Source organism: Rhodamnia argentea, chromosome 7 (assembly GCF_020921035.1).
Source record: "Rhodamnia argentea isolate NSW1041297 chromosome 7, ASM2092103v1, whole genome shotgun sequence".
NCBI classification, from domain to species: domain Eukaryota; kingdom Viridiplantae; phylum Streptophyta; class Magnoliopsida; order Myrtales; family Myrtaceae; genus Rhodamnia; species Rhodamnia argentea.
In genome coordinates, this window is record NC_063156.1 from 8,832,293 (window position 1) to 8,857,724 (window position 25,432).

The 25,432-nt window shown below is 39.4% G+C and overlaps 4 protein-coding genes across 7 annotated transcripts in view; all 4 read left to right on the forward strand.

Annotated features, from left to right (window-relative positions):
• Window positions 1–204: 204 nt before the first annotated feature.
• LOC125315868 lies at window positions 205–1,724 on the forward strand. Its single transcript, XM_048281956.1, has 3 exons — window positions 205–302; window positions 888–1,021; window positions 1,252–1,724. The coding sequence occupies exons 1-3, from the start codon at window positions 265–267 to the stop codon at window positions 1,428–1,430; spliced, it is 351 nt and encodes a 116-aa protein (XP_048137913.1). The 5' UTR covers window positions 205–264; the 3' UTR covers window positions 1,431–1,724.
• Window positions 248–25,432, forward strand: part of LOC115730993 (probable inactive histone-lysine N-methyltransferase SUVR2) — a 58,311-nt gene continuing 33,126 nt past the window's right edge. Inside the window, exons 1-7 of one of the 4 annotated variants that reach the window (XM_048281946.1) lie at window positions 248–264; window positions 12,339–12,367; window positions 16,402–16,480; window positions 17,649–17,918; window positions 18,030–18,062; window positions 18,146–18,376; window positions 18,437–18,563. In XM_048281946.1, the coding sequence (XP_048137903.1) occupies window positions 12,339–12,367; window positions 16,402–16,480; window positions 17,649–17,918; window positions 18,030–18,062; window positions 18,146–18,376; window positions 18,437–18,563 (769 nt within the window). In that variant the 5' untranslated portion in view covers window positions 248–264. Of the gene's footprint in view, window positions 265–12,338; window positions 12,368–16,399; window positions 16,481–17,563; window positions 17,919–18,029; window positions 18,063–18,145; window positions 18,564–25,432 lie in introns of those variants that run through there. The other 3 variants (XM_048281948.1, XM_048281949.1, XM_048281947.1) reach the window with 3 other exon arrangements.
• Window positions 4,404–6,151, forward strand: LOC115733885 (disease resistance protein L6-like). Its single transcript, XM_030664495.2, has 2 exons — window positions 4,404–5,133; window positions 5,245–6,151. The coding sequence occupies exons 1-2, from the start codon at window positions 4,502–4,504 to the stop codon at window positions 5,582–5,584; spliced, it is 972 nt and encodes a 323-aa protein (XP_030520355.2). The 5' UTR covers window positions 4,404–4,501; the 3' UTR covers window positions 5,585–6,151.
• On the forward strand, window positions 7,512–9,525 carry LOC115733897 (disease resistance protein Roq1-like). The gene is made up of 2 exons (XM_048281955.1): window positions 7,512–8,059; window positions 9,202–9,525. Exons 1-2 carry the CDS (start codon window positions 7,880–7,882, stop codon window positions 9,523–9,525), a joined length of 504 nt encoding a protein of 167 aa, XP_048137912.1. The 5' UTR covers window positions 7,512–7,879.

A 25,432-nucleotide genomic window follows, 5' to 3' on the forward strand; every position in this document is an offset into this window, starting at 1 on the left:
ATGCTTGTCAATTGGGACTTTACCAGATTTGTCTGGGTGAAAGAACTTGCTATATTTGGTCGCACAGCTGCGACAGATCTTGGAGATTCTACAAGCTCTGGTCATTTCCAGATGCAAGTCGCTAAAAGGGATACTTGAATTGTCTGGAGCTTTCCTCATACAGAATTATCAGCGCTTGTTACGTCAGGGTGTTCACAAGATCACATTCTGGTGATAGTTTGATAGTGAGATGTCCCCTGACAAAGCAAAATCTTAGTCCTGATAATGGCGGGAATGAAGCTGGCAGTCCTGGTGAATCATCTGTGAGTGATTCTTCTTTGTACTTTACTGAGCGATTCATGTTTCTTAGATAAAATGAAATCTCTCTTGATCATGGAAGGAATGTAACTGGCAGCCCTTGTTGGAGGACTAGATCGTCATAAGAGCGATTTTGTAGAAAATACTTAGTCATGTGTCATCCACTGTGATTCTTCATCCTCGACATGATACGGGAAAACCAGACTTTTGGATGAATAATCTTTTTGCGAGTTCTGTATTTAAAGGTGGTTGTGCTTGCTCGCAAATCATTATAACAGTTTTTTTTTTTGGGTTTATACGGTGAGTTAAATTTTTCTATCTTCCGTTTGATACTTACAATGCCAGGAGTAACAGTTATATATATACGGGTCAAAGGTTTATATCGATGTTGATATGGTGGAAATTACAAGAAGTTGAAAGAATAGGCAACTCTTTAAGGTGGACAATTGAAATATTCCCCTCAGGAATGACGTGAATTTTTCTTGCTTTTCCTGGATGCCTGAATTGGTTTTTCATTGTTAATTCTCCCTTTGATCTGTTCTCAGATAGCTTTTCTAAGGTAATTAATCATTAACATGTGGATTATTAAGGATGGTTCTGGATGCAAAGTACAAAAACACATGGACGAAGGAGAGAGATCATACTGCTGGATTATGGTGCTCTGGAACCCCAGTTCAAGCTAATTTCATAGGATGTGAATTTGATATGCTGCAAGTCTGCAAGAGTGAGTTCATAGTTTCATGGTCATTTTAAATTCTCACCAAACTGTTTATGTGCCGAGTTTTAATCCTAACAAACCGCTTAACCCGTTGGTCATTCCATTGCTGGGAATTTTTCGCCATGCCAGTGAGGACTTCGTTCTAGTGGTGCTCTCTGTTTCTGAATTTCCAGTATGCAATTTTTTGTCTTCTGCTGCTTCGAAATCTGTTAATAGTGTTGGTCTTCATGCTATAGGAACTGCAAATAGAGCCGAATTTTGGAATTTCGGAAGAGAACCAAGTATGTATTTCAAAGAAACTTATGATAAATATTACAAGTTTGAGCAATGTTATCTGTGTGAATCATGCTGGAATTGTGAGAGGAAGCGACCTATATCTTGTGGAAATAATGATCCCTCATGTTTTATGAACTGACACGATAAGCTTATGGCAATGGACATGAGAAGGACCAGCAGTGTGGCGTCGAGGGAGGAAGCATCACTTCTAGATGGGGGCTGACATGTGCTGGTGCCGGTAGTTGGGGCTAATAGTGGTGGGATCTGGCAGGACAGGAGGTCGGGCCATTGGAAGTTTCACTGACGATGACGGCTACTATTAAATTATGTCTCGAGCTTGAATCTCTGTATGAAAAGTGGACGTCTTTGTTCAAGCCGCGTAAGGGAGGAAATCTTCGGTGATTGGTCAACACATACTCGAGATTTTTCAGCACAGGAGACTCTCTCAATGTTAACAACACCTACTTCTCAGCCTTGGAGAGCAATAGTCACCGTTAGCAAAGATGTCGACGGAGTATGTTGGAATAATACAAAATTGGTTATTGGGCACATCAGTTGCTGGATGAGAAGATTGCAAGCGTTAAAGAAGAGCCATAAAGACTTTAAGGTGGCTGCGTTTTCCTAGACAGATTAAGCTGTTTTGGTGTTTAGTATTAATGTCGTCGTTACGTTTTCTTTATTTAATTCTCACTCTTGGCATTTGTAAGATCCAATTCATATATAAAGGAATATAATCATGAGTTGTAAATCAAGCCACAGCACAAAGCCACGTCGCTCAAAGCATTCTCAATAAGAAGCTCTCCCTCCAATTTCTGCTGTGCTCTTTTCCCTAGTTTTCAAAGTTTTAAATTATTCTATTGGTTCCAACAGAGTAATACTCGCCGGCATTTTGAGGATGGAGAAGCGGCAGTGCAGTTGTCATTTTGTCACCCTTTGACGCATTCGCAGCATCGTGTGACCCTTGAGTTGAAGTTGAACACTGCAAAAACGATGGAAGATCATCAGCATTAAAGAAACAGAAACTTGAGATTGATTTTGTTGGCCACTGAAGCTCGAGATTGATTGCACGTATAAGTGATAGAGAATGGAATGGTCGGAGCAAACTGCTTAAAAATTATAATAAAATCAGAAGCAAAAATGAAATCTGACTTACCAGAATCGAAAACACGCTGTAAAACCTTTCATTATCCAAAAACAAAAGCAAAAGCAAAAGAAAAATCTAAAATTTGTAAAAGCAATTTCGGTAACATGTTTTCTAGAGGGGTATGATATTGATCAGAATTTGGGTAAAGCCCATTGGCATGTGCTCCTGTTAATGCGTGTCTCGGAGCTCTCTGGCTTTGTCTCCTTTCGCAGGGAGTTTCTAGAAACTGAGTACTCTGCTCCTAATTCTCGATTGAAATTGAAACTGACGAAAACAGAGCAACTTCGGTTGGAAACAGAGGAATTAGTAACCACGTACTGATGTGTATGTACTTCCTTATTGGTTCCGGCTTTCTTTCACGTATGACTTGAACAGCTCCTCATCTTCATTTTCTTGCCAAAGCATCTATTGTACACTCCCAAATAGTTCCCTACTGTTAGACTTACTTGATTTCTTGATCCAATGATGCCCCTCCTGCGCAGAACTTTCACGTGGGTGTTTCCGTGAACATACTGATTGTGTCGGTGCTTTAAGCTTTCCCCCTTTTTTTCTTTTGTACCAGTTGCGTTTCGCATTGACGCTAAAAAGGAAGAGGTTCATGATGTCTTTGGATGGAGACTCGGAAAGGAGAGTGGGAACGCTTGACGGATTGAGCTTGATTATGTCTTCATTTGAAAACAATTTCAATCGGTGGCCGACATCTGACACTCTCCTAACATCCATTGTAACTTTTTTTTTTTTGAGAAATTTTCCTTTTACTTTTCCCACTTTAATTGAACTAAATACTTTTGCTTTGCTTGCTTTTTGGTGTTTCCATATTTCTGATTAATGAACTGTTCAAAAGACAACAACTTTGTGTGTGTTGTGGGAATGATATGATCCGATTCTCTTTTTCTAATTCAAGCATGGGCTGTGCTTGTGATGACCAGCAAGCATATGGGAATCACAAATAAATAAAATCCAAAGAAAGAGTTGAATATATTCAACCAAGTCCTAGTTTAAATTTTAAATGAACCATCGACTTTTGAACTTATAAATAGCTGAAAACAAATGTATTTTAAATAAAAGTAAGTTTAAAAGTCCCCATTTTTATCGGGAGTTAGACTAGAAATTAAAGCAAACTACTACTACATCTTGTTAATGAAACCAATTATGCAATTATTAAGTGTAACATCATTTTCATCCAGCAAAATCGCGATCCATTTGCATGCAAATTTGTGACGCACGACGAAGGAAAGAGGAAATTACTTGTTTGCCAATCCACCACGAAAATTTTACCAACAACTCCGTGACTCTTCTTGCTTAGATGGTTTTTCAAAGCAATCCGTACATCCTCGGTTGATCTTAATCATGAACTCCAATTGCCTCTTGCGGCGACCGAGTCTCGCAACAAAAGTACCAATTATGGATGTAGTTCGCGAAACAAATTTTTTTTTTTGGTGTCAGTATTCAAAAATAATTTAAAAAGCCATGTTGAGATTTGCACAAAAAAGAAAAAGGAAAAAAATTCATAAAATCCGCCGATTGATAAGCTTTTGTCGTTGGCTCAAGTGCGTTACAGCCAGGAGCATCTGCACACTTCTTCTTCTTCTTCTCTATCTATCTTTATTGACAGAAAAAAGCAAGTCTAAGTCTAAGTCTAAGTCAAGTCAAGAAGCACCTTCCGCGTTATGCAGTTAATTCTCCTTTCCGATGACCATCCATCGCACCGGTTCGATTTAGCGTGAAGATTCTTGTCATCGTTCAAGCACGCCGAACAGAGAGTGTTGCGTGTTAGTACTCCAACGTCCAAGGCTGAGACTAATATCTGGAGATCCCAGCAGTGGGTGGGAGTGGGACCTTGTTGTTTGAGCACTCCATAGGTAATCCATGACTCCTTTCCCCTCCTCTCCTCCTCCTCCTTCTGTTTCCTGCTTTGAGTTCTGAGAGACATTTCTGCATTTCCCAGATCTGGGATTCCATACTTCTCCTCTCTGTTTCCTGCTTTCTTTTGAGGCTCTGCTCCCATCAATCTCTTTTACCGCCTTTTTAGGTGAACTTTGAACGCGGAGCCAAGAAGATCCGATATGGTGGGCGTCTTCCTCAATTTCTTTTACTGGCTTTGTAGCATCTGCTCCACCAATTCTCTCGAGATGGAAAGAGAAGAACCCACTCCTTCAGCAGAAGATCCGACGTACAGGGCGTCTTCCTCGTCGACCTCTCCTAGTGCAGGTGACTATGAAGGCGGAACCAAAAAGACGAAAGGAGATAATTACGAAGTGTTCTTGAGCTTTAGAGGGAAAGACACCCGCAAAGGCTTCACCGATCATCTCTACACGAGCCTTGTCAATGCAGGAATTCACGTGTTCAGAGACGACAACGAGCTCCGTGTGGGTGAGGAGATTGGTCCGGAGCTTCTCTGCAGTATTACGCAGTCCAAGATCTCAATCCCGATTATCTCGGAGAACTACTCTTCCAGCAAGTGGTGCCTTCGCGAGCTAACTCAGATGTTGAAGTGCAGGAAAAGCGGAGGACAAATAGTGCTGCCCATATTTTACAAAGTGGAACCCTCACAAGTGCGGCATCTTACGGGGAGATTGGGAAATGCTATCAATGCACACAGACGGAAATTGGACGAAAATGTTGTGAAGGAATGGGAAGAAGCGCTCAAAGAAGTCAGTTCCTTGAAAGGATGGGAATCGAAGAAAATTGATAATGGGTACATTATTCTCCACCAACATATTGTTTAATTTGTCACAAGTAGATCTTTTTTCAAAACTGATTTAAACTATTTGCCATCCTATACTCAAAATTTTATGTTATTTGATAGGCATGAAGCAGCACTGGTTAAGATTGTTGTTGGGAAAGTCATGAGCGAATTAAATAGAAATTTTCAGCTAACTCTTCCCAAAGAGTTGGTTGGAGTTGATGATCGTGTGGAAGAGATTATGAGCCTGATAGATGCTAAATTTACAAATACAGCGATTATCGGAATCTGTGGAATGGGCGGCATCGGTAAGACAACTCTAGCAAAGGTCCTGTACAACAATCTCTCTAGTCATTTCGAACATCGTAGCTTCTTGACAGATATTCGAGAAACATGTGCACGCAAGGGTATTGAATGCCTGCAAAATCAGCTCATTCGCGATATACTAGGAAGCTCCATATGACGTGTCTAATGTCGAGGAGGGAATCAATGTCATAAGGTCTCGCTTTACAAGTAAGAAAGTCCTCATTGTCCTTGATGATGTGGATGATCATACTCATTTGAATGCTTTGGCCGGAGACAGTAGTTGGTTTGAAGCTGGTAGTATAGTCATCATAACAACTAGAAACAAGAGTATTCTTGAGGAGGCTACGACAAGCCACATCTACCAACTCAAAGAGTTGCGTTTGGCTCAATCGCTGATTTTATTCAGTAGACATGCTTTTCGAAAGGATTCTCCTGAGAGCGATTATGAGGATATCTCTGCTGATGTTGTATCGACTACTTGGGGGCTTCCCTTAGCGCTCGAAGTTATAGGTTCGTTTTTATGTGGAAAGGGAAAAGAAGTATGGAAAGATACATTAAAGAAATTAAAGAAGGTGCCTCAAAAGAAAGTGCAAGAGAAGTTGAGGATAAGTTACGATGCGTTAGATCGTGAGGACAAACAGATATTTCTGGATATTGCATGTTTTTTTATTGGGTGGCATAAACAAAGTCCAATTTATATGTGGGATGCCTGTGATTTTTTCCGGCGAAGAAGGAGATATCCCTAATAAGAATTGATGAAGACGGCAATCTAATGTTGTGACCAACTCAGAGATTTGGGAAGGAAATTGACAAAGAAAATGCAAAGGAGCTGGAAGTAGATGTATGGAATCAGATTAAGATGATCTTGCAAAGAAGGTAAGAGTTTTCTTTGCTTGTCTTAAGAATTAATCCAATGCGAGTCCTCCTCTTTCTGTTTGACAGCAAAATAGTTGTCAAGTTTTCCCAAATTGGGCTTATACCAAAAGAGCTAGTTCGATTAATTGCCCTTGAAGAATTCAAGGACATAATTGAAGAGCAATTTCTTGGTTATTGGTGGTAAGAGTTTTGTTTTGTTTTTTTTTTTTTATCTTAATGAATGAATGTGAGGCCATCTTCTTCTTTCCATTGTCGGTCTTTTTTCACGATCTGATTAATATGTTTAATGTTGGATTTTTTTTGATTTCTGTTAGGTCATTTCTTTTTTTCTTTTACTGAGTATCGACTTCTTATAAGTTGTTTAATGCAATAAATGAGTCCATCATTTCTTTCTTGATGATTTGCTACTGCTTTGTGCGTTTTCAGGTTGGGTCAATCTACACATTCAGTCCTTTTCAGTCTTACTGTTTTCCATTATAATTTATGATTTTTTTTTTTTTTGCATAATCCTTTATCTTTATGAATGTTCTTTATTGTACTTCTTACGTATTTGCTGTCTTTTTATTTTATATGGTTTAATACTTTTTATTGTTTCTTGACTTTATTATATTGTAATTTTTTTCTATGCATTTGCTATAAAATACTTAATTTTTTTGCGAACATGGATAAGTTTTATATCAATCCCCTTCTAACATTCATTTGTTAAACATAGGCTATCATGTGATTGCAATTATTTCTAAATTGTTCAGCTCTTATTCAGCATCTTATTTAGCAAATATTTAGTTAGTTTTGATATCATCATTTGTTAAATATGGTCTATCATGTTACATAAATGTGTTATGGATATTGTTTATGTCAAGTATTGACCACCACATGACCATAGATATTTCTACATGGATCACCTCTTGGTGATATTTAGCACATATTTAGTACATTTACATCATTTATTTGTTAAATATGGTTTATCATTTAAGATAATTTGTTTGTCCTTTTGTTAATGTCATTTACATATGAAAAACGAAAAAATATTTTCTCATAATGAGTATCCATAAAAATATCATACATTTGGTTATACTTATCATTGAAGATATGTAGCCAACCCTCTAAACATATGTTCTTTTATCTTTAACGATGGACACTTTTGTTATATTCTTCTCTTTGGTAACGCATGTTCAAAAATTTTTTGGTGGTCATCGTGTTCATCGATCTTTTAGTATTATTTAGGTTGTCAAATATTAGCCTAATATAATATTGATATTTTGATATATTTATTTGACCAATACGGTGTTTGTGTTATTTTTTTGTCCAATATGAGCCCATTTCACGTAATAAATTATAGCTCCATAAATTGTTTCAATTGCTATAAGATATGTATGTAACCATTACTTAATATAGACGTACAACTCAATGGCATATCTTATGTGGTAAGATTTATAATTCAAAGCTAACAGTCCGCAATGTTTCCTAGTTGCAGGGTACTAGAAAGATTGAGGCCCTTTGTCTTGACAAGTCTGATAGGGGAAGAAGTTATACGGCTGAACAATTTAAAGAGCTGGCCAACTTGAGGTTCATTCAAATGAAAGGTGGGAATTTCACTGGAGATTTCCAGAACTTGCTTCCTCAATTAAGATGGCTCCAATGGCAGAATTGTCCGTCAGATTTCGCAGCAGCCAACTTTCATCCGAAGAAATTAGTCGTGCTCGATCTATCGTATAGTCAGATTTCTGAGGATTGGGGAGGATGGGGTCCACTAAAGGTAAGATATAGAGAAGACATATGTCTTGTGAATAATTACATATTCTCGAAGGTCCAATTGCACCAAATTCTCCTTCTTTTTTTTTGGAATGGTTTTAATGTCCTTCCTCAAATGAAGGACTTTCCTCTATAAATAAGAGGAATTTATAGGCACCTAAATATACTGGAAGCTTATGCCCTTTAAAATCTTAACCAGTCATGCTTAACATTAGACATACTAATTACCATCTATTAAAATTATAATTACAATATTTGTGCCTATTTTGAATTTTTTTTTAATGATTTTTGGTCTTCTCTTTTTTTTTTGTTTTTTCAATTTCTCCCCAAGCAAAAAGTATGTCGTTTTTTTAGCGATTCTTGTTGTATGTCTATGTCCATCTTCTTTCATAGTTTCAAGGAGAAACAGAAACTCCGTCACAGTGGCTTGTGTTGTATATACATACTAAAATTCTAAATTCAATTTTATCTTAGAGAAACAGAAATCATTTATTAATTGCTCTCACTTCTTGCACGCATTATCTAATTATTTATTAATGTTGATTATTGAAATCACCGTATAACACATTCATAAGCTATTAATCTAACAAGAGTAACAAAATTATCCTTCCAGTGACGTTTAAATACTTTCGAACCTAACATTTTTTTTAAATCTTGCACATATAAAACTTAAAAATTGCTTTTCGTAATTAAACTACCTGTTTCTCTTTAATTTCATACTATTGAAAGAAAAAGTGGCGCCCAGTGAATGATTCTCTCTTCCATTTGAATTTCTCATCTGCTTTTTCATGATAAAATTTCCTTTATGTCTAATCAACAAAACAAGGCATCGCCATAACTTTTAAAAACTAATTATATTTTTTCCTCTGAAAAAAAAACAGTTATCCGTAACTAAATGCAGTTAGCATAACATTCTTTTCGCAATGGATATGCTTAAAAAACATTTATACGATGGTGTACCCAAATTCTACTAAAAGAAACACTTAAAAGTAAATAAGAAACTGTCAAAGAGTAGCGGAGCATGAATATTTTTGAGGAACTTTCAAAAGTCCAAAGGAAAAAAAAAAAACACACTAGTAGTGGAAAATCATAAGTTATAGTGGTCCAATCACAATGAGGTATTCTTTCTTTCTTTCTTTCTTTCAGGTGGCAACCGAACTCAAAGTTCTCAATCTCACGAGGTGTCACTCTTTGAAAGGAACTCCTGACTTGTCCGCTTTCAAAAGCTTGGAGATTTTGATTCTTGAATATTGTTGGTATCTGGAAGAGATTCATCCTTCTATTGGAGACCTCAAGACCCTCGTCTCCTTGAATGTCAGGGGTTGTCGTAGATTGAAGGAGCTACCGGCTGGAGTAGGCAAAATGGAAAATTTGAGGGAGCTTATCTTAGATGAAACTGCCATACAAGAGATTCCTATTTCGAGAGGTTGTTTGACGAAGTTGGAGAATCTAAGTGCCAGGCGATTGTGAAAAACTTGCTCAATTGCCAAAATCCATGGGCTCTCTTGTGTCGTTAACTTGGCTGGACCTATCTTATTCGGGGATCGAAGGATTACCCGAATCAATTGGTTCTTTGAAGGGGCTCGAGACTCTTGATGCCTCTTGTTGTGAATCGTTAACCCGCATACCTAGCTCCATAGGCCATCTAGCATCTCTTTTCGTCCTTGACCTAAGTGAATGCAGTAAACTTGCTCAACTTCCGGTCTCCATATTCTCCCTCACGTCTTTGATTGAATTGAATTTAGCATGGACAGCAATTGCGGAATTGCCCGAAAGCATTGTGAATCTGCAGAATTTGAGGATTTTGGACATTAGTGGGACCCACATAACAGAATTGCCTCGTGACATTGGAATGTTGGCGAAACTCCAAGAGTTGAGAGCTTGAGGGATGCAAAAATCTGGAAGGACTGCCTGATAATATAGCCCAACCGACTTCGCTAAAGGAGCTCGTATTAGAAAAGTCGGGCATCTCGGGCTTGCCGGAAAGCATTTCTAAGCTCTCTTCTCTCCAACTCCTCGCTTTCAACATCGCGAGAAGCTTCAAGAAATACCGGAATCGCCCTCTGGCTTGAGAGATCTACGGATAACTCCGCGTAGTCCGTCATTGCCACATCTTTCCCAACCGAGCCTTCTCAACGAACTCACTCTTTCTGATTGCAGTCGGCTTGATTGTCTCCCGAAGCTTCCGGTTGGACTATCAAAGCTTCAAATTAAAGGTTGCGGAAAATTGAAGGCCTTGCCCCATTTGTCAAGCTTGAAGCGCTTATCTCAATTGATTGTCGAGGAGTGCTATGAGCTAATAGAAGTCACCGGCTTGGAAGGTTTACAGTCCCTATCCACCTTAGAGGTACGGGAATGCCCTAAGATATGTAGGCTTGGGGCGGTCGAATCCTTGGAGTCATCGAGAGGCTTACACATTGATGAGGCGTTCCCAGATTCTTCCAAGTTAACGAGCGCAAAGGTATCTCGGCCTGAAGGATCGCTACATCTTTCAAATTCAAAGATTCTGCAGGAAACAATCGCTGGAAGTTGCGAAAATTTAGCAGAAATTGAAGGCCTTGGTGGATCAAAATCCTCACCGACGTCGGATATCTCTGAGTCCACTTCCGCTGGACAATCTCAAGACCTTTCGGGTTTGGAATGTGTGAGGGAATCGCATTTTACAAATTGCCTGGATGGATTAATATCCTTGAAAACTTTGGATGTCTCTGGTTGCACATCCCTTGGACAATCATTGGACCTGTCAAATTTAAAGAGTTTGAGGACATTTTCATGCTGTAGGTTGCAAGAACCTAGTTGAAATTCGAGGCCTTGATGGATTGGAATCCTTGGTAACTTTGTCAATTTCTGGGTGCACGTCTCTTGGACAATCACTGGACTTGTCAAATTTAAAGAATCTGCATATGCTCAAAGTTGCAAACTGCAAGAAACTAGTTGGAATTCGAGGCCTTGATATATCGGAATCCTTGAAGGATTTGGATATCTCTGGGTGCACATCTCTTGGACAATCATTGGACTTATCAAAGTTAAAGATATTTCGACAAACACTTGCAAATTGCAAGAAACTAGTTGGAATTCAAGGCCTTGATGTATTGGAATTCTTGGAGTATTTGGATATCTCCGGGTGCACATCTCTTGGACAATCACTGGACTTATCAAAGTCAAAGTATCTGCAGACACTCAAAGCTGCAAACTGTAAGAAACTAGTTGGAATTCGAGGCCTTGATATATTGGAATCCTTGAAAGAATTGTGAATATCTCCGGGTGCACGTCTCTTGGACAATCACTGGACTTTGTTAATAAAGAAGTTTTGTCGGACACTCAAAGCTGCAAACTGCGAGAACCTAGTTGGAATTCGAGGCCTTGATATATCGGAATTCTTGAAGGATTTGGATATCTCCGGGTGCACGTCTCTTGGACAATCATTGGACTTATCAAAGTCAAAGTTCTGCGGACACTCAAAGCGCAAACTGAGATAGTTGCTTGATGTATTAGAATCTTGATATATAAATCTTGAAGGATTTGAGATATTTTGCACGTCCCTTGGACAATCACTGGACTTGTCAAAGTCAAAAATTCTGCATACACTCAAAGCTGCAAACTGCAAGAACCTAGTTGGATTTCGAGGCCTTGATAGGTTAGCATCTTTAAAGAATTTGGATATTTTTGGGTGCACATCCCTTAGACAATCACTTAACATTTCAAATTTAAAGCATCTTCTTGAGACTATCCGTGCTGCAAAATGCACAAACCTAGTTGAAATTCAAGGTCTTGATGGGTTAGAATCTTTACGGATTTTGGATATTTCGGGTGCACATCCCTTAGACAATCACTCAACCTTTCAAATTTGAAGCATCTTTCGACTATCCGTGCTTTGCAAGGATGCACAAACCTAGTTGAAATTCGAGGTCTTGATGGGTTAGAATCTTTAGGAAATTTGGATATTCCTGGGTGCACATCCTTAGACAATCAAGTGGTAGTCAACTTTAAGATATTTGCGGAAATTCTTTGCTGCAAGCTACGAGAACCTAGTCAAAATTCAAGGCCATGATAGATCAAAATACTTGAGAGATTGGGATATTTCTGGGTGCAAGATCAAATGAACAATCACCGAATCTATGAAGTTTAAGGAAGTTGAGGATATTCCAAGTGCAGCAAAGTGAGAATCACTCGAAGCCTTGATATTTTGGGCATCTGTCGTTACACTTCCCTAGGAATATTACATGACCTATGGTGCTTGAAAACCCTCATACAGTTGAACATCAACCTCTATGAAGGCAAAAATGGCAGGAATGAAGCTGGCGGTCCTGGTGAATCATCTGTGAGTGATTCTTCTTTGTACATTACCGAGTGATTCATGTTTCTTAGTTGGAATGAAAACTCTGTTGATCATGGTAGGAATGTAACTGGCAGCTCTCGTTGGAGGACTAGACCGTCACAAGCGTGACTTTTTGTAAAATGCTTTTGCAAATCTTGTGTTTTAAGGATGTTGTGCTTGCTCGCAAATTATTATAACGTGTTCTTATTTTGTTTCCACGGTGAGTTGAGCTTTTCTATCTTTAGTAATGCCAAGAATGACGTAACTTTGCTTGCTTTTCCCGATTGCTTGAATTGGCCTTTTTTTTTTCCTTATTGTTCTGCGATATTTGAACTGTAATTCTCTCTTTTGTCTGTTCTTGTATGACTGCTAATTTAATTATTAACATGTGGATTATTAAGGATGGTTCGGGAGGCAAAGTGCAAAAGCACAGAGGCAAAGGAGAGAGATCATTCTGCTGGATCATGGTGCTCTTGAACCAGAATTCGTCGGGTTCTTTCAAGCTAAATTCATGTAGTCTGCAAGAGTGAGTTCACGGAATCATTGTCATTTTAAATTCCTCGCTGAACTGTTTATTCCTTGGGTTTTGATCCTAACAAGATTTACACCGCTTAGCCTGTTGGTCATTCCGATGCTGGGATTTTTTTTGCCATGCCGGAGAGGAATTTTTTCCTAGTGATGTTGTGTTTCTGACTTTCCAGTATGCGAGTTTTTATCTCCTGCTGCTTCAAAATCTGTCAATAGTCTTGGTCTTCATAGGAACTGCAAATAGAGCCGGATTTTGGAATTTCGTAAGAGAACCATATATTTTGCAAGAAAAGTTATGAACTATTACAAGTCCGATCGATTTTCATTGTGTTAATCATGCCGAAATTGTGAGAGAAAGCCTCCTATATCTTGGGGAAATAATGATCCTCATGTTTTATGAACTGACATGATAAGCTTATGGCAATGGACATGAACAGGACTAGCAGTGTGGCACCTGGAGATGAAGCCTCGCTTCTGGATAGGGGCGGAGATGTGCTGGCGCCGGTGGTTGGGGCGGACAGTGGCTGATCTAGCTGGACAGGAGGTCGGGCCATCGGAAGTTTCACCGATGATGACCGCTGCTCTTAAATTATATCTCGAGCTTGAGTCTGTGTATGGAACGTGGGCGTCTTTGTTCAAGTCGCGTAAGGGAGGAGATCTTCAGTAATTAGTCAATCTATAAATACTCGAGATTTTTTCTGCACGGGAGAGACTCTTAATTCAGCCACATATTGAAGTCCTTTATTGAGCTGCACAGAGTGGAGCGTTTCTTTGGGTCGTACATAAGAAAGCTCCGGACACATGGAAGATTTGTGCTGTAAATTCTACATTTGATTGAGTTGTTTTTTTGCACAGCGTGGATTTGGGCTTAATCTAGATGTGGGAAACACTCAAGTGTGTGAACGATTATAACTCTAATTCTTCGATTATTAGTGGATGATTTGCTGCTGGCTCTTCCCGTTGAGTAGGTACCGACACTCGAGGATCGAACCACGTAAATCTCTAATATCCTTTATGGTTCCTCGCTTATTTCTCTAGTGATTTTGCATCGACTTAAATTGCAAGACACTGTAAATTTCCGCATTAATGTTACAATAGCTACTTTTTCACCCTGAGAGCAATGGTCGCCATTAGCAAAGAAGTAGATGGAGTAATACTTCCTGGTTTTGCTGAGGGTGGCGGGTCTAAGTGGTCGGGATGGTGAACGGAGAGGCGGTCTTGCGGTTGTCATTAAAGATATTAATTTCCCAGCTATTTTCTCCCCCAAAAATCAAGGAAAAGAATAAAATCTAATTACCAGACAATCCAAACACTGAAAAAAAAAAAAATCTAAAATCTGTCTTACACGTTAGAGGATACAATATGTAGGAGATAGTATCTCTCCTGGTACTTCATGTAGTGTTTTTTTTTTTTTTTTGGGACCATGGTACTTCAAAGGACTGAGGCCACTGTAAATCAAATTGTAATTGTTATTTGAACTTCTTGCAAGACAACCTCCGACAATACGCCACACTTGCTAATTTGTCATCCATGTTAAAGCATCATAGCAGCGGAGATCAATTTATGCGACATTATGTGAATTTGGAAATTAACGGCAAGGAGTAATGAATTTGACGGAGTAAAATGCTCACTTAAAACCCAGCCGACCACGCGGTAACGTTATATTAAATGATAGTAAGTAAATATATAAGTTTTACATGAAAGTTTCGGAGAGCATGAACCAAAATGTTTTATCGTAGACATAGTCAAGCCCTTCACATACAAAGGGAGTTTGAAATGGAGTTGGGGATTTGTCTTAATGGGCTTTGAGAGTGTTGATCAAATAGGGCATTCTCACATTTGAAAGTGAAATTTCACAAAGGAAAAGAGAAAACAATAGATAATTTAATACGCATGTACTTTAATTATCAAATATTATATATGGTTCCTTATACCTTTCTATAGGGAACCTTGCAAACAACGTAGAGGGTGGGTGCACGGTGGTATCAGCCGAGACCTTGGAACCTATCGTATACCTACCGGTTTCGTAATTTTGGGAACTTGAAATTTACTCTGCAAGTTCTAATATTCATCCTGGAACCTACCCAATCATCTCATTAAGTAGATTTTGCAGATTTTCTACACATAAGAAACATTTTTAGTTCACGAGGCATTCATAATTGGAGAAATTCTAGCCAAACTAATTACGTGGCATTTATAATTAAAATTTTAATCTAACATGTTTTTTTAAAAAGATCAGTTCATGTGGATCGCGAAAACTAAAAATATGCTGGAAAAAATTAAAACGGGAGTTGCACAAGCGGCGAGGTTGGGGGATGGCCGGCCCTCGCTGTGATTAGCAACCCCCACCGGCCATTCCCCACTCTTGCCGCCTATGCAATCGGTCTCTCTTCTCTCTTTTTTTTTTTTTTAATTCTATCTTAACTTTAGATTATGTTTATTTTTTTAATCTAATTAATTTTTTTATTTTTAATATTTTTTGGAAATTTTATCTTTTTTTTTATTGCTTATCGGACTCTGGTGAGCCGGATAGGCTTCAGATATTAATAAAAAATATCACGATAGATTTCCGGCCAAGCTAATCAAAGTTGGCGGATCGTTCCGAAGGTAGTTGGTCATTATCCCATAAAAAACTCAAACCCTAATAGAGTTGAAGATCGGGAGTTTAAATTTTTCTGGATTCTTTATTTAACTTCCCAAGCTTTTAGGATCATTGAGAGCCGTCTCTTAGAATTTAATGCCAACTCTAGGAGAGAGAGGAGAGAGGTCGACAAGATGTTCCGTGATATGATAATCAACATAAAGAAGATGACGATTGTTTGAAACACACGACTCTCTCGCAAGTCTTATTACTATAGTTTAAAAAAAAAGTTCAAGATTTTTTTTTTTATGTCAAACGACACAAACCCATGTCTGTTTATGTACGTGATAATATTCTTATTATTTTTATCCTTTTCATGTTTCATTAAACTGTGTTTGGCTTTGCAACTTTTATTGTTATGAGCATACACATTTCTTTGTCCAAATTTGAACCCTGATGTCCAAACTACGATGCACTTCTTCCATGAGCTTTGTGCGATTTGAAAACTTAACTGCACTTATTATTGCAATTTGATTCGTTTCGGTTTCGATTGTAAAATGAATTGTTTTTTAATTTAGCCGGGTGAAATAAATTAGTCCGATTACTAATTTCGCCGGACTCTGATTCGGTTTGATCTTCAAAGCCAAACCGGGTGTGATTTTACGGTTCGGGACGATCCGGTTCACTGGCATTTTCAGATCATCCACGGAAAAACCTGCCCCAGCAACCAAACAGGGTTTGCACTTTGCACCACCGGATTGCGAGCCAAACAGAGCCGAGGGGAGTTGGACCGGGAATTGGAAGAGAATTTAAAGCAGGGACAAGACTATCCTTTTCCTGGTGTAGGTTTTGAAAAAACCGAAATCCAATCAGTGTCCTTCGTCTTCCTCTCGGAAGCGTTTTATATAGACAAGGGGAAGAAAATGTTAGTGTCCTTTTTGGCGAGTGTGGCCACTGCTGTTGGTACCCTATTAGACTCCCACTCTGCGCATGAACTGGTAAGCCTCGCCCTTCAGTCTCTCTCTCCTTCTCGTAGCTTTCTCTTTTCGATTTTTGCTTGCATTTGGGATGGGAGATGGTGCTTGTTCGAACGACCGATTGCTGTTCCTCCCGAAAGTTTCGTGTCGTTCGTGGGTTGGCTTGTCTCCGCTGGAGAGGTCTAGTTTCGCTGTAATTGCTTAGTACATTTGAGCTTTTGGGGAGAGTGGTTGCCGATCATTTGGTCCCTCTCTGGTCTGGCGAACGCATGCGCGCGAGAAAGTCGATAGCGGGTTAGTCGAAAATGTGGGTTCTCTGGTTTTGTTCGGTGGTGGAGCTCTTTTGCCTTGAGAAAGCCTAACGAGCTGCGTGTAGCTGTTTCTGAGCTCTACGTTCGGTCTCAAGTGTGGTCATTTATTGAGATGATCTTTTGGGTGGAAAGTCTGTGTTATGGTACTGCATTTACATTTCTGTAAAAACTTGAGGCAACACTCTTCCGGGGATTTGTTATGCAAAGTACTTTTGCTGACCCTTTTGGCCTTGCATTTACTGTAGAACTTTGGTGCTTGTTATATTTGTTGGTAACTTGGTAAGGGTGGAAATTATCTGGCTTTAATGTGTTGCAAGAAGATCGAAAGCAACTTTGGGAATTTTCATTAACATGCAGGAATCTGCCCCAACCCTCTCATGGCAATAAGCCATGTGTGCTCGGGAACCCTTTTCACACGAATATACAGAAATGGTCAACATTGTCACAATTGTCATCAGAATTCATTTAATATTTTCAAAACATGCTTCACTTCGTTGTCTTTTAATGCCTATCTTCTGGCACCTCTTTATGTTAATTTTTCATTGCTTAAATGAAACTTGCTTATTTAAACTGGTTGAGCTTTTTCCCTTGTGCCTCGTGGTGCATTGGGAAAGAATGAGAATGCAATGGAAGATAGTTTGAGGGATCAGAGTCTTCACATTCTTCAGCTTTTGCTTTGTAAAGCATTTATGGGATGCATGCTCTCGTCTCACTTAGTATTGGTGTTGTTGGGTTATTTAATTTTTCTTTTAAATGTTCTTATTGGTAATGCACCTTTTGATGGCTTTAAAAGGTCACTGCAGGCTAGCATTTTGATTTTTTCTTGGTATGATCTTTTTTGACTCGAAGTTGTGTGTTTTGTGAAATTATATATGGAGCTCTCTGAAGCTTGTATCTCACAATTCAGATATCTAGGCTCTTCCAACAATTGTAAGCCCTCTTTACTTCCAAGAGCTCGAAGAGTTATGGCACCTAACCCCAGAGTAAAGGCAGCCTTTATGGCAATGAGGGATATCGGAATCAGTGAAGACAAGTTGAAGCCAGTGCTGAAGAAACTCCTGAAAGTATATGACAAAAAATGGGAGCTGATTGAAGAAGAAAACTATAGAGTTCTTGCAGATGCTATATTCGATGAGGAGGATGATAAGGTGCAGTATACGCAGAACTGGTCTCTATTTACTTCATCAATGTTTCCCTCTCTTTTGCACCTCTTCTTTCCTGCTTGTTTTTCTAATCTTTGTTTATGATCTGCTGTAGAGGTTGAGGTGCAAAAGCGAAAAAGTACTGCAGATGTATGTGATCCACTCCATATTGTAACTACAACTTTTTGACCATCTTTAAAATAACCTTTGTTCTTCTCTTTTTGGCTCTGAAGGAGGATGACTTGGAGGAAGAAGCACAAATGCATGAGGTTGAACGCCCGTTAAAAAGACTGAGGTTGAGAAACCAAGAATCTCAGGGCTTAGCTTCTCCTAGTAATCAAAACTCTCAATTAGGTGGAACTTCGTTCCAGCCTGTGGTTGAGCAGCAAGAAATCCAATCTTCTTCAGTCCAGCAAAATAACATGGACAAGGGAAAACAACCCATTTCTCCCATGGCTTTGGCTGTAATTGAAAGAAACAACCTGTCACTGCTATCTACTATTAAAGCTAGTGGAACACGTTCAGTAATGTCCTCCGATACTTCTATCAGAATTCTCATAGACAAAGGAAAGGGGCCTCTCTCTCCCCATTTTATCGATAGAAGCTTTATACATGAGAGGCCATGCAACGAACCAAAGGATGAGACATATGGTGATGGTGAGCCCCTAAATGAAACTCCTATTGCAACTATACTTCCAGGTCCATGTTTACTTGATAATTTGTTTGTTTGACTGGCCTTTTAGTTTTGTTAACTCATCTGCATAATGACTATAGTTTGTCAGTTTCTTTCGGGTGAGGGAAGGGAATGATTACTGGGGCTTGTAGGTGAGTGAGATCACTGTTGAAGATGAGGAAAAGAAACTACGTTCTCCGGCTTTTCATACCCTTTGCCTGCTCCCCATCTCTTTCTTCCATGTTCCCTCCATCATTTTTCTGTTCCTTCTCTCGTGTTCTTGAGCAGAAGGAAATGCTGCCGGTGATGTCTATGCATGTTCAATGACAATAGAATCCTCTTCTTATATGGTTAAGTAGACTTTAGCAGCTCGATATCTTTCAATTAATTTATGGATCTACTGACCACTTAACAAAGACTAGTATATACGGTTCCTGGTTTTTCATTCACTTGGTGCTTTTGGTTCAGCTCTCAACTAATTCCACTTAGTCAGGATAGTCTCCCTTCTCACTTCAACTAGGAAGTTATTGAGCAAAGAGGCAAGGGGGTGCCCCTCATACATACTTAAACTGTCTGCAGGGTAAAGTATCGATCTATATGACAAAAGCATTTAGAATATGCCGTTCTGAAAGCAAAAATGTAGATGGAGTAACACTCGCCGGCCTTTCGAGGATGGAGAAGCGGTGGTGCAGTTGTCATTTTGCCACCCTTTGACACATTCCCAACGTCATGTGACCCCCAAGTTGAAGTTGAACACTGTAAAAATAATGGAAGATCATCGGCATTAAAGAAACGATTGCACGTATAAGTAATAAAGAATGGAATGGTTGGGGCAAACTACTTAAAAATTATAATAAAATCAGAAAGCAAAAGTAAAATTGAATTACCAGACAATCGGAGCACACTGTAAGAACCTTTCAATTCATTATCTCATGTTGCTCTGTCCCAAAAAAAAAAAACAACAAAAGAAAAATCTAAAATCTGTCTTACATGTCAGAGGATACAATAAGTAGAAAATTGTAATTGTTATTTGAACTTCTTACGATACCACCTCCCGCCTCCACGTCCACGGAACCTCCCATTGTATCATTCGTTGCTTTTGCACTCGATAAAAATGTTTTTGCAACCGCTCGGAACAATGGGAGTGTAAATGTTATGCTGAGATTGAAAATAATGGAAAACGTCATAGTCACTTTTACAGAAAGTTTCCAAAAGCACAGCAGAGTCATTTTAAGGCTTTTTCAATGAAATAGACTAATTAAAAGATTCTCGAACAAAACTTTCACACCGGCGTTTCTATGAACATACTGATTGGGTTGGTGCTTCAAGCTTTTCCCCATGTTTCTCTTTTGGCCAATTTGCGTTTCACATTAACGCTAAAGAGAAGAGGTTGATGATGGCTTTGGATGGAGACTGAGAAAGAAGAGTGGGAATGCTTGACGGATTGAACTTGCTTATGTCTTTATTTGAAAACAACTTCAATCGGTGGTGGCTGACATCCGAAGCTCTCTCGTAACATCTATTCTAACTTCCTTTTGAGAAATTTTCCTTTTACTTTTCCCACTTCAATTGAATTAACTAAATACTTTTGCTTTGCTTGCTTTTTGGCGCTTTCATATTCGCTGGTGCTTTTCCTCTCATTTTCCTCCCTCCTCGGGTCTGACAAAGAAATGACAAAATATGATCTCCTGTGCTTGATTAACTCCGATAATGAACTCTGCCCAAAAAACAGAAACTTCGTGCGGGCTGAGTCTATGTTGAGTGTCCGGTCTCTTTTACCATGTTGCTTTTTCTCTCATTTTCTTCACAGCAGTGTTGGTTTAATAGCGAACCGAATGCTAGATCAATTCTGATTGATGAACTGCTCAAAAGGCAACAACTTGGTGGTGTGGGACTCTGCACGAACCCCTGAGGAGCAAAGTGTGTATGAGAATAATATGATCCGATTTTCTATCCGGGCCTGTGATGAGTGACCCGTGAGCATATGGGAATCACGGAAAAATAAAATCTGAAGAAAGAGGTGCATACATTCAACCAAGTCTTAATTTATTGATTTGTTATTCTACAAATTTAATCGGTTATGTAGTTTGAATTCCAAATGAACCATCGACTTTTGAATTTATAAATGGCTGAAAACAATTGTATACTAAATAAAAGTAAGCTCAAACATCTCCTTTTTATCGGGAGTTAGACTAGAAATTAAAGCAAACGACTATCTACTACTACTACTACTACATCTTGTTAATGAAACAAATTAAGTATCACATCATTTTCATTCAGCAAATTCGCGACACATTTGCATGCAAATTTGCGATGCACGACGAGGGGAAAAAGAAGTTGCTTGCCAGCCCACCACGAGAATTTCAGCTAACATCTCCACCGTCGACCCTTCTTGTTTGGGTGGTTTTTCAAAGCAATCTACGTCGTTGAATTGGTACATCCTTGGTTGATCTTAGTCATGAACTCTACTTGCCTCTGGTGGGTCGGGGAGCACGTTGACCGAGTCTGCTCAACAGAAGTTGCTCGACCAATTACAGATGTAGTTCGAGATTCAAAAATAGGTTTTTTTTTTGTCAGTATTCAAAAATAATTTAAAAAGCCATGTTGATGTGCAAGAAAAAAAAAAAAATCACATAATTCGCCGATTGGTAAGTTTTTGTCGTTGGCTCTTGTCCGTTTTGCGTACTTTTTCTTCTCTATCTTTCTTTGTTAACAGAAATAGCCAGTCAAGTCTAAGTCAAGAAGCACCTTCCGGGTTATGCTGCTAGTTCTCCTTTCCAATCACCATCCGTCGCAGCGGTTCGATATAGCGTGAAGAGTCTTGAATCGTTGGACGGCAAGAGCAAAGCATCGTTCAAGCACGCCGAACATAGTGTAATCCATGGCATTTTTGAAATTCTTAGATTTGGGATTCCCGAAAAAGGACACTTTTAATGCCAAAAGTTGTGTACGGAGATCATTTCGGTGCCAAAAGTTTCCGCCGGATCACTTCAGTACTAAATCGGAGACAAAAGGGTCATTTTTGTGCCTTCGACCAAATATTCTAGCCAAAACTGCTACGTGTCATCAATAATAATTTTTTAATTTAAAATGATATTTAAAAAAATAAATCCACGTGGGCTACCACGAGGACTTCTACACTTTAAAATAAATCAAATTTAAAAATTAGATAAAAATTAAGTTCGTTTAAAATGCAAATTTTATGTAAAATAAAATTAAAAATAAGCTTAAAAGTTAACAAAAAAACCTTAATTTTTTAAACAAAAAAAGAAAAAAAAAAATTGGTTGCCAGGTGGCAATGACATTCACAAGCCCTCGCCCCCACCATCGTCGGCAATGGTCGGCGGTGTTGGGGCATGGCCATCAGGGGTTGCCAAGCCTTGGCCAAGGGCTTAGCATTGTTCAAGCACGCCGAACAGAGAGATCCGATATGGTGGGTCTTCCTCAAATTCTTTTACTGGCTTTGTCGCATCTGCTCCACCAATTCTGTCAACACTCATTCAGAAGATCTGATGTACAAGGCGTCTTCCTCATCGACCTCTCCTGGTGCGGGTGACTATGAAGGCAGAAGCAAAAAGCCGAAAGGAAATAATTAGGAAGTGCTCTTGAGCTTTAAAGGGAAAGGCACTAGCCAAGGCTTCACCGATTATCTCTGCACTAGCCTTGTCGATGCAAGCATTCGTGTGCTCAGAGTGGACCAGTCAAAATGGGTTCAAAATCCATTTAATAACTCACAAGCATTTAAATGGATCATAAATTGGTCATAACAAACTTAACAAATTAATATATAAGATAATTCATTTAAGAAGCCCAAATAAGTGGGTTGTAAATGGATCTATTATGAACCCATTTATAACTCATTTAAGACAATCCGCTTAATGCCTCTATCTTTCTTTTACTTTTCTTTTCACTTTTCTTTTTTCTTTCTTTTACTTTTTGTTTCACCTCAACGTGGAACTCGGATGAGACCATCTTTTCCCCCTCTGCCTCTTCTGCCGGAGACAGAATTCGCAACGAGGAGGCGGCGCTCTGGTGGGCCGCCCTCGAGTAGCTCCCCACCTAATAGAAGGTGAATTTGACCAGCCGCGTGAGCTCCACAGCGGAGCTTGGCCATGGCGGTTATGGCCAAGGGAGCTCTATAGCAAAGCTCAGTTTTAGTGGCCATGGACGCGAGAGCTCTGCCCCAAAGGTCGGGCATCATCGCGGAAGAAGAAGCAGATAAAGGGAATGAAGAAAAGTTGCAGTATGGAGAGAGAGAGAGTCTTACCAATGAAAAGGACAAAAGAGGAGACAGGGACGTGCACCTCTTCAGTTATTTTCATTTTTTTACCCATAAAAACTATTTTCTCTATTTTTTGAACAGAATTTTTACATGGGGACAACGATCATGTCGCGAAAACCATGGGAGCAAAGCAGGTTAAATCAGGTCAAAGTCATTAAAAATAAAAAAAATTATCCACAATGATTTAGTAACATAATTATTTCAAAAATTTATAAAAAGTAATTTTCCTTAGATTGGATTAAATATACTAATATTTTAATAATACGAGTCCGGTCGAGTATGGGTTGGGCATGAATCTGGTATGGGTCCGGTCCAAGATGGGCTAATAAATTGGCATTAAGCATAAATGAGTCATAAATAGGTTAATGGGTCAATTTGGGTCGAACCATTTATAAACGGACCCAAACTTGACCCAACCCATCTGTTTGACAAGTCTAGTTCAGAGTGAGGAGATTGGTCCGGAACTTCTCTCTAGTATTACATAGTCTAAGATCTCGATCCCGATTATCTCAAAGGACTACTCTTCCAACAAGTGAGGTGCCCTTGCGAATTGACTCGGATGTTGAAGCGCTAGAAAAGTGGAGGACAAATGGTGTTGCCCATATTTTACAAAGTGGAACCCTCGCAATTGCAACATCGTATGGGGAGATTGAGAGATGCTATCAATGCACACAAAGAGAATTGTGAAGGAATGGGAAGAAGTGCTCAAAGAAATCAACACCTTGAAAGTATGGGAATCCGAGAAAACCGATAATGGGTACCTTACTCTCCATCGAAAGAGGCTGGTTAGTTTCTCACACCTAGATCTTGTTGGGGCTCTCTTCAACCATCTCACTCTCGGTGCATTCACACGTCGTTCCCGCTGGCAAATCTACCATCCACAAGCTCGAGACCATCCCCTCCGCCGCAAGACCCACCCCTGCCCGGCCGATCCTCCCTCTCCCCTACTTGGCCTCTCCCTCTCCAACCAGATTTCGTCCTCCACCCTCGAACAACCGGCAACGCTAATTACCGACATTAAAACACTTGCGTCATATGGCTAACAAGAGAATTGCAAAGTTGCCATGCACAAAATCACGATATTATGTTGTCCGCCATGTTCGTATATATATAGAGAAAGTACAATACAAAATGAACATACAAAATCGAAATTACTAACCTGATTCAAAAGCAAACGCAGCAATCAGAATATTGATCCGAGCCCAACGAATTCTTTGTGTCCTTAAGACAAATTTGTCCCCTCAATTTGGTACCCGAGGACGTCGGACAATTGTCTCCCAGGATAGAACGGATCGCGTCCCTTTGAATCGGCACTTATTCAAAGGGCTCCGGTGAACTTAACTTTGTGGAACAGGATCGCACGGAATGGAAAATGAGAGTGCAGATTTCGGGAAAATGAAGTTACTTTTAAAAATGAAACTGCTTCCAAGACTATTTATATTGAAAGTTTGAGAAAAAAACGAAGAGGCACGAAGCTTGGGTCCGGATGATGGTTAACATAACCGAATATAACTTCTTCTTGAAATGACATAACTCTTCAAAAGAATTTCCGAACGAACGCATCTGTTCGTTTCAGGACGAATGTCCAACGGTTGTGTTAAGTGTCTATTTGGTAAAATAAACAAATGGGCAAATAAAAAATTAAATGGAATAAGAGAACCCAGGCCGGGCCGGAACCGGAACCGAGCCGAGCCGGCCGGACGGACGGCGGCGGCGGTGCGCGCGTGTGGGCCGAAGTCCATTTGTGTAGGTCCTCCCTCCTCCACAAAAGTGGGGTGCCCCTTGGGGCCCAAACCCATTTGTGAGGTTCCATTTAATAAACCCATCTCCCATCTACCTTTCATCCTATGTGGGACTCCCACATTTTCTTCTCATTCACCCTTAGAGGGATAAAATCCCCAACAATCCCCCACATGAATGAGATATTCGGATATCATGACTCTTCGTATATGCATGAAATGCAATGTGCGATTATTCCTTGAGAAATAGTTACATCGGGATAAGTAGTCCGAAACTTTGAACTTTCCTTAGTGAAACTTATCGGACTTACTCGGTCAATCAGTAGACTTGATGTCTTTGAACTGTCGACCTTTGGTGTAAGCCTAGACAATAAAAATCACATAACTTTCTCTCGAACAAAGTTAGTTCTCACCGTTGTGTTCGTTTTGGCCATGAACACCGCCTGGTCTCATGAGTGTTTTAGAGAATTCGGCCTTTCCAATTCTCACAGAAGCGGCCCTCACTTCACACTCACATAGGTGATTTCTGAACATATAGTATATCATATACTCAATTCGGAATCATTAAAAGTTTTTCGCTTAACCTTCACATATTAGTATTGTCTTCATCTAGGAATGAGTAATAAATTACAAGTACTCTGCCACGTCTTCATAACTTGGTTGTCCCTTTGAACCTAGATCTTGGGATCTCCAATCAACAAGGTAGGGTATCCGCTACGAGGACTTATTTATAGGCCTTAAACCCATTCCTTTCGATGTTTTCACAACTATCTCTCTAGTTAGGCCTTTTGTTAATGGATCCGCAATATTATCTTTTGACTTCACA

Excerpts from the sequence above, each read along its gene's own strand:
- LOC115733885 (XM_030664495.2), top strand. The coding sequence starts at position 4,502 with ATGGTGGGCGTCTTCCTCAATTTCTTTTACTGGCTTTGTAGCATCTGC. Across the intron at positions 5,134-5,244 it reads TCGAAGAAAATTGATAATGG|GCATGAAGCAGCACTGGTTA; the intron begins GTACATTATTCT and ends GTTATTTGATAG.
- LOC125315868 (XM_048281956.1), top strand. The coding sequence starts at position 265 with ATGGCGGGAATGAAGCTGGCAGTCCTGGTGAATCATCT. Across the intron at positions 303-887 it reads GCAGTCCTGGTGAATCATCT|GATGGTTCTGGATGCAAAGT; the intron begins GTGAGTGATTCT and ends TGGATTATTAAG. Across the intron at positions 1,022-1,251 it reads TATGCTGCAAGTCTGCAAGA|GAACTGCAAATAGAGCCGAA; the intron begins GTGAGTTCATAG and ends TTCATGCTATAG.
- LOC115733897 (XM_048281955.1), top strand. The coding sequence starts at position 7,880 with ATGAAAGGTGGGAATTTCACTGGAGATTTCCAGAACTTGCTTCCTCAA. Across the intron at positions 8,060-9,201 it reads GAGGATGGGGTCCACTAAAG|GTGGCAACCGAACTCAAAGT; the intron begins GTAAGATATAGA and ends TCTTTCTTTCAG.